This window comes from Eucalyptus grandis, chromosome 8 (genome assembly GCF_016545825.1).
Source record: "Eucalyptus grandis isolate ANBG69807.140 chromosome 8, ASM1654582v1, whole genome shotgun sequence".
In the NCBI taxonomy this organism is placed as follows: domain Eukaryota; kingdom Viridiplantae; phylum Streptophyta; class Magnoliopsida; order Myrtales; family Myrtaceae; genus Eucalyptus; species Eucalyptus grandis.
Window position 1 is genome coordinate 54,595,786 of NC_052619.1, and position 8,566 is coordinate 54,604,351.

At 40.4% G+C, this 8,566-nt stretch overlaps 1 protein-coding gene across 1 annotated transcript; it reads right to left on the reverse strand.

Annotated features, from left to right (window-relative positions):
• Positions 1 to 817: 817 nt before the first annotated feature.
• Positions 818 to 4,577, reverse strand: LOC104440235 (mechanosensitive ion channel protein 10). Its single transcript, XM_039300135.1, has 4 exons — positions 2,762 to 4,577; positions 2,275 to 2,568; positions 1,994 to 2,196; positions 818 to 1,085 (listed from the first exon to the last, which is right to left on the reverse strand). The coding sequence occupies exons 1-4, from the start codon at positions 2,993 to 2,995 to the stop codon at positions 818 to 820; spliced, it is 999 nt and encodes a 332-aa protein (XP_039156069.1). The 5' UTR covers positions 2,996 to 4,577.
• Between the last annotated feature and the right edge of the window lie 3,989 nt (positions 4,578 to 8,566).

Below are 8,566 nucleotides of genomic sequence, written 5' to 3' on the forward strand. Positions count from 1 at the left end.
AAGTACAGTAAACAGGGCACGATTAAGGAGGTCTCGATGTTTATGTCACCCGTACATCCATCGGGATCGGCCTCAGTGCAGTCGATTACGTAAAGAAAAGTCAAATGGAGGAATAAAAAAATAAGAAGTTGAACATATCCTTTACTTAATCAATATCACAATTTAGACGTGCTTAATTATCTAATTAATTTGTTTAAAACCCGAAGATCCAAATATTCGGGCCAGCAAATGGCATAGCTTTTGACATTAAATACAAAGGATGTACTTGGTACTAATATAGTTTGACCTTTGCTCTTCTTTCTTTAGGGCTTTATTTCACTTTGATCGTATCATAAATCGGGTCGATGCAAATAAAAGAATGCATTTCTATACAATCAAGTAAGTGAAACAGCTAAAACGAAATCCATCTACGTCATATTACATACTCTATTGGACCTTACGGCGCCCGTTTATGTACGATATGATCAGGTTTGACCATAGATCCCGGAAAAGGTTTTCTTCAAACAAACCGGCCTGCATTTCTTGGAGATCATAGGGCCCAACTTTGTCAAAGATATAGCTCATGTATATCATCTAACATGGGTATTATACATCCATAAAGCAGTTGATGAACTCTGTCATGAGTGGATACAGACGTCTTTGTCATTTGAAAGTCTGTCCTGGTCTATATGTAGAGGTACATTGTTATTCTTATGCACTGTGATTAATGATCAAGCAAGGAACATAGTCACACGCTAGCAGATTACAAAGTTACAGAAAATGAGGTCCCATTCTCACAAAGTTGCAGATTACTAGGTACGCAACACTCCTGGAGTCGTCAAAACCGTGCACAGTAGTGGCTGCCGATCGCGGTCTGACTGAGATTAATTACTGAGGATGCACGCGCCACTTTGAGATGGAGCTCTTCGAGGATTTTCTTCAGCTCCAGCACGAGGTCGGATCTCCGGGCCGCCCTTTCCCTGGCATTTAGGAAATTCATCGTGGGGGTGACGTGGAGAACCATCTTCAAGTGGTCACCGTCCAGGATCTCCTTGGCCACAACGCTGGGATCCGGATGCCAGTGGTTCGGATTTCTATCCAAGTACCTGAAGGATTTTTCAATCGGAATTGCACCTTGTAAATTATTTGGCAGTGCTAAAATGGAAGCGCGCACACAGACGCCGGAATTTCTTGAACTCCAAGCTACAGCTTCAACAGCCAAAAGTAGAGGATGTTTATAACCATAATTGTCAAATTTCTCCATACACAAAATTCTGTATCCACACTTGCGTTTCTTCCGAAATCTTGCCTTTTAAAAAATTTAAAAATATCTTAATTTTTTTTTTTTTGGAAAAAATCCAGAGAATATTTTTTTTTTTTTCTAAAATTAAGAAAAAAACTTTGAAATTAGGTTTTTGAGCACTTTTCTTTTAAAATGTGTGAAAATATTTGAAAAAATATACTAAAAATTGAACAAACCCTTAGGGCTCTACAGTAGAATAATAGAGTTTAAATGCTCTTAGAAAAATGCTGGGTTGTTGTTTGCGCACTACCATTTCGATTATCACTTGATGCGCATTTTTAAAACATTGATTATTTTTTTCCTTTAGCTGGGTTAGGGATGGAACCTTAGGACTCATAATTAACAAGAAATCCACTTGAACATTTTGGTGACAAAATAAAATTAGGTACTGAAAAAGCACTAGTTAATTAATTAGTATAATTAAGTACCCGACTCCATATTCTTTGGTTGCTATATTCACATGCCTCATTTGGTTTCTAATAGGCTAGTAGTGACTCTTCAATTGAAAGTCAAATTAACTTAACGTTGAATGTTTAACGTCGCGCAAGGAGAGCTCACGCCTAATCGTGACCTAATCGTGACTTGTCCTTTCCCCTTCGACAGAAAGGATAGGTCCCGACAGTTTCAACGTGTCCTACACAAGCAATCATTTGTGCGAGGTGCAGCGTTAAATGCATAAAAAGAGAGATTCGGGAGAAGGAGATGGCGTACGTTTGTATTTTATCTTTCAAAGCTCCAAGGCTCTCGTCTGAAGCAGAGAAATCGACCTTGAACTCCACAGATTCGCTCAAGGGCGGGCTCCTGTTGAAATTGCTGATGGGTTTGGAGGCCAGAACTGAATTTGGGTAAGTTTTCTTTTCGCCGTCGTTTGTCAGGAAGACAGTAGTCAGGATATTCTTCACGGCAACCTCCATCTGTGATGAATTAAAAAGTCAGACGAGTATGGAATCTGTACATACCAGTCACGCAGAGTCATAGGCTTAGTCATTCACCTCAACCCCATCGACATCACAGCGGTCGCCCACATCGAACGGATGCTTCGCGCATACAAACACGATAGCTTCAAGCAAGTCTTTGGCAGCGTTCCCAAAAATGAACTCGAGAAGCAAAAGCTGCGACGAAATAAAGATTTGCACTGGCGTTGTCAATAATCCTGTCAGAAGCAACCCCAGAATGATGATCAGGACGAGAAAAAGTGCTGAACCAAGCTTGTCCAGGGTGTCGATGCATGTTTTCGTATCCTTGAAGGCGCGAATGACTGATTTTCGTTCAAGATGGACATTCTCCTGCAGACGTGAACTATATAGTTTAGATCATGTCCTTATGTCTATATTTATCTATCAGTCCGTATGCATGGTTCCTAGTTCTTTCAGCTTCCAAAAAAATCTCCTTAATTTCAGTTTGTTATAAACAAGCTTCATAGAATATTTGGCTTGGAAGAGAGATAAGAGCCAGCAAAGAGATCTGATACACACTTACCAGCCAGATCTTGAAAAACAACTTCCTGATTTTCCCAGTTTCTTTCGCTCCGGGAAAGAAAGCCAATAATTTCTCAACTTGTTCCTTCCGCATGAAGCGCGAAAGGTCATCCTTCTCGATAAACCTAGTAAACAGCAGAAAACAGGAGTCAGTGACGCACTCTGGAGCAATGAGATTTTTTTCAATAACCCAAGGGCATGGGTTGGACACCCGACTATCTAAAGGCAGCCCCATGAACTATTAAATCCAGTCTTTGGCCTGTGCAAATTTCTCAAAATCTAGAGCAATTTGCATGCAGTTGGCGAAATTCAAAAGGTTAAACTCTATTTTCTCAGCTGGAAACCCCCCGAAGTCCCAACCAACTGCACCAATCCTGGAGCTTCGAAGCAACAGTATCATTTGCTAGAGTAGAAGAGAGTTTAAGGAAGTTAGCGCTCTCACTCGCTCCCTGGCTTGACTACTTTCTTGATTATAGCTTTAACAGCATCCTTGGCTTTTTGTGCATCGGTGATATCCTTATCTTCTCTCTCTGCCTCATCTAGGGAATCGGCAAATTTTATAATCTTCCAAGGAGAAACTTTATCCATTTTCATCTCTATATTCACTTTGAGACTTATCTCTGGAACCGCGCGGCCAGAAAGTTTCCTTATCACGTAGTGTTGAAAGAAGTAATCTTGCATGCGATTAAAGAATCTTTTGTGTTGAAAAGAAACAGCAAGCCATGCTACGAGGAACGTTTTGATCAGCCATAAGGCAGCTCCTACAAGACAAGAAACGAGCGCCCTCGTGACCCGGTTCAGAATCTTGGTCGTGTGTCTCGAGCATTTCACTCCATGGTTTATCAGCAAAACCCAGGCTAAAGTGACCAGACACAGCCAGGCCAACACCTCGGCACTGTCCTTTAATGCAAAGAGAAAGTAAAAACCCTCTTTTAGGCAGATACTTCTTGTCAATCAAGAAAATCAATAATTTGATCAACCAATCTGTCGCCAGCATACCACAAAAGATTGCCCACATCAGCAAACACCATCCCCACAAATGCACATGCCAAATAACTATATTTCGCAGATTACGAATGGTTAAACTTGCAATCAGAAGCACTGTGATGCACACAAACATGACCACCTGAGCCAAAATAAACTTCATTCTGCCCGACATCACCTGGGACTTGGGATTCACAGTCTCGCACACATCCTCATCGTCTTCGTCCTCTACAGCCGGTGATGGAACCGAACTGACTGGAGACTTGCTCAGCGCCAGTTCCACAGCGCCCTTAGATGCACTAGCACTTGTATCACTAGGATGCGGCGGTTCCATGGATCTCGATTTCAGCTTCTCATTTGTAGAGCTTGAGATGGACTTTCTGGTCTGGATATTCAGAAGCTCACTCAGTCGATGCTCACTCGGAGTCGGGATCGACTGAGTGAGCTCCATAGCAGAGGGGCTTGTCAAATTGGAGATTTGTGAACTTGACAGAGGATTTTCAAGCTCTATTGGCTCAGTGTTCGGTTTTGGTGAAGAACCTCTGCTTTGACATTCAACGCCTGAAATCATAAGGACAACTTCATTTGCTTCTTTCTTCTCTAACGGACTCGCATTAACCTCCATGAGTGATGCACAAATATAAAAGCTTCTCAGCTGAGAGCTTCTCTGAGTAAAAAGATAGACTCTATCACGAAAGTGAACGGCTTAGATGAATTCAACGCAAAATCAGCAGAAGAAGTCGAAAGGCAGAGGAGCAAGAGCAAAAGAGTGAATCAGGAAGAGCAGAACATGGTAAAATGAGTGGGGTTTTGCAGGGAGCGGATTAACAATGATGAGAGGGGGTTTTTGGTTCAGCATAGGTTCACGGGAGGCTCCATTTTAAAGGGCTCTTAAAGAAGAGAGCATGAATTTGCTTTGAGAAAACTACTTTTCAGGGAAAAGGAAAATCTAAGAAGGTTTCAGTTGAAAATAAACACAGTTAGAACAGTTTAGGAAAATTTTGCTAAGCATCTTCCAACTTTGAGCGGAAGTAGCTCAGGTTGGACTTTGAAATTACAGGATTAGGAGTTGAACATAATTTATACTATATATTAAAGCTTTTGATCAGAGGATTTTGGATGCTCAAAACCACTTTTCAGAATTATTCTTATGAAATAATTATATTGAGCATCTACAACAGTTGTACCATAGAATGTTATGACGTGCGTTGCCATAAAAAGTCTTAAAATATGATTTTATATATGTTTTGCAATGTTACAGTGTCTCGTGGTAATCAGATGTAAATGCCTTGTGAAATGAAAATACCTTATGGCTTTGCTAAGGGCTGGAGTTCCTCTCACTAATCTTACTTTTCTCTAGCACGAGCTCCACTTCTTAATCTCACTTCCACATACTTTGCATCTCTCTCTGTTGGGAGCGAAGAAAAAATTCAGAGACTTTGCACTTTCTGTTGACCACCATGGCCTGAACTTGCGCCATCATTGCCATTCTAATCCTCTGTTCCTGCATCCACTCGTTTACGAAAACTGCAATTTTATGAACTCGTTGATGGAAACCTTCCTGTCCTGTCCTACAGTGCAACCCAATCACCAAATCAATGGATGATATGAAGCAAACCTTCCGACAAAGTTGATGGGGTTTCGCTAGCTGTAATCCCATTCCCTTGATCATCCTATCTGCGGAAATTCCACGCCTTCTTCACATTCCTACAAATCAAACGAGCCCCTCAAAGCTAGGTAATTATATGCCACGGTTCTGTCGGAACCTCATTCCGTGTTATCTGGGTTTTTGCTTGTTGGAGTCACGTTTCCTTGACAATCCTCCACAAAGATTAAATTCTATCCCCAACAATGGGAATTCAATTCCGATGAATTGGAGTCCAATATGAACTCTCTTTTCAGAGCGAACCAAACATAAGAGGGAAAGTTACGGTCCACACGCCTCTTCTTCGCATAAATTGGACCAAAATTACGATACGTCATTTGTGGTGATGTGCTTCTGATTCCGATTGCTCTGTTTATCAGAATATGTCGGTTTTCTTAGAAGGATTTCTTATGGATTTTGCACAAACTTCGCTGCTATGACCCAGGTTTGCGTTTTCATTGTTCTATAACATTAGGTCATCACCTTAGCCAAATCACTTATTTCATGCATTTTCCGGGGAAGCTATTGCTGCAAAACAAGGGAAATGAGATGAATAATTTTGGAATCATGAAGTGGACTATTCCTGAATTTAACAAGAAATAGAAGAGCAATATTTGTAAGTTCAGGAATTCATGAACTCTCTTCGCTCAAGACTGCAGTTTTCATTTGGAAATATTTGTTCATTTAGGAAAATGAAAATGGAATTAGGCTCGATTCATTTTGTAAAAAATGTGGTGTTTTTGAAAAATATTTTCAATTTTTTTAGTGTTTAGTTGAAACTTGAAAATGAACTAGAAATTATTTTCCGCCATTGATATGAAAATTTTGGTTTGATTTTCTTCCATGCATTCCTTAGAATAATTTCAAGGACCATTTGTGTCATTTTCACTTCATATTAAGACGAATTCCATTCATTAACTAGCATATAGAAATGGTGTAATCTTCATGTGAAGAAGAAAATGCTACAGATTCCTGATTTGCTAATTATAAGTCAGAGAGATCAACCCTGTTGACACCTAAATTTTGGCGACCTAGTCATTGATTTTTTTTTTTTTACATAAAAATTAGGGATTAATTTTAACCCCTAAAAAAATGCATTAGAACAAATAATATGGAAAAAGGGAAAATTGATTTGATTGATTATGCATGGAAGTTTGAAATTCGATGAGTATTGATTTTGATAAATGCGAAACAATTGAAAAATCGGGCGAATAAAGGGTAATGATTTCGATAAAATGGAAGAAATCAAGCAAAAATCGAAATTGCGAAATCGTCTTTCCGATTTGCGAGCGATTTAATACAACAAAATATGGAAACTTGGAAAATATCATACAAAGCGGCTGTCGGGAATCACTATAAAAGAGAGCTGCATTTTCATGACTAGTGGGGGGGGTGATTTTCGAAAAAAATTCGAGAGAAAAATTCGTGCAGTGAAAGAGTTCGTGAGAAAAGGGGGTGGAATTTCGTCTTTTGTGGATTTTCGTTTTCCATTCTTAAAAGTCAGCAAAAAGGAGTCTGGCTTTTCCCTTTCAAAATTCTGAGAAAAACAGCAAAGAGAGGGACGTGTGAGGAGACAGGGCAACCGAAGTGAGAGAAAAAGAAAACAAAAAACAAGGAAAAAGAAGAACAGTTGTTCTTCTTCTTCGCAGGCCTCCCCCGCCGGTGACCCCTGCTGCCCGAGTCGACGCCCATCGCTGCGCCTCTGCACCTGCGACCTGCTGCTGCCCAACCCAACGCCAGAGCTCCGAAGCCCGCCGCTACTGCTCGTTCTATCGCGCCAGCCACCACCGTGCCGAAGCCGCCCCCCGCGCCGGTCACGGCGTCCCACCAACCACCGGAGATCTCTCTCACCCACGAGCTCGCTGTCGACGCCGACGCCTGCGCCACCTCCGCTCCGTTCGAACGCCGTTGCCCTACGACAACCAGCGCCCGACACCCACGGTAGCCCATCGTCCTGCAAATCGAGGCCACAAGCGACACCCGCGACATCTACTCGCCGCGCCACCGCTGCTGGTGCCAATCAACCCCCGCGCTGGTCACTGTTGCCCGAGCTCCCCGCATCACCCCTGCACCTGGACCTCTGCTCGCTCCTGCTGTTGCCGATCCGCTCGTCACCCCAGACGCTCGGGTCAACAGCCCGCGCTGTCTCCGCGCTGCTCACCACCGCGCGTCCGCTCCTCACCCATGCCTACATCGGCTCCGCGTCGCCGCGATCCCGCGCCCTCGCCGTTCAGCAACTCGCCCCTCCGCCAGAGCGCTTGCGTCACAGCTCGAGCGCCCACGTCATAGCCGCTCCACCAGCAGCGAGAAGCGTTGAGTCCTTAGGTGGTTTATTTTTATTTTTATTTTTATTTTTATTTTATTTTACTTATTTTAAGTTTCGTTATTATTGTTTAAGTTAGAATGTGGTTTGTCAATGTTAATATTTGTGCATTTTGTAGGCATTATTCGCAATGATTTTGTCGGGATTATTATAATTATTAATTTGATCCGAGAGACATCGGATTATTTTTTTAATTATATTAATTTTTGGGCTTTTTGAAAGAATTTTAATTGTTAAATCATTATAATTATTAATTTGATCCGTAAGACTTCGGATAAGATTTTTAATTATTTTGACCTCTTTGCGTGATAATTAGGGTTAGAATAATCGTTAATTTGACTTGTAAGACAACATGTTATTTTTCGATTATTTTAATCCTTTATTTTTGTTGATAGTTTAGATTTAATATTTATTTAATAATTAAAATATAAAAAAAAAATCAAAATTCCGCATGAGCATATAGGCTTAGTGAATCAGACATGTAGGTTTAGTAAATTAGAATTTTTTTTTTTTAGGATTACATTTTTAGGGTTGCACTTTTAGAAATAAGTTAGGGTTTGACCTAAATTAATTTTTTAGATAATGATCGCACATTTTAATTATCTCATTTTTCAAAAAATAGTTTTCTAAGATAGGATAGGGTTTAAGTCAAATTAATCCCTAGAATAAATTAGAAAATTATCATTTTTAGATAGTTTAATTAGGGTTTTTATTAATTCTGAAAAATACAAAAAAAAAAAATATAAGATGCATATTAAGTAGTTTGCATAATACGATCATTTGATTAGAATTTATTTACTAGTAAAATTAGGTCATAAAGGTGCATATTAACTAGTTTGCATAATAGGATCATT

What these genes read in the sequence shown, in the direction of transcription:
- LOC104440235 (XM_039300135.1), bottom strand. Translation starts at nt 2,995, where the DNA reads ATGGGGCTGCCTTTAGATAGTCGGGTGTCCAACCCATGCCCTTGGGTT. An exon ending in TGTTTTTCAAGATCTGGCTG is followed by an intron (nt 2,569 to 2,761) that starts GTAAGTGTGTAT and finishes TCACGTCTGCAG; the next exon opens with GAGAATGTCCATCTTGAACG. An exon ending in GTGATGTCGATGGGGTTGAG is followed by an intron (nt 2,197 to 2,274) that starts GTGAATGACTAA and finishes AATTCATCACAG; the next exon opens with ATGGAGGTTGCCGTGAAGAA.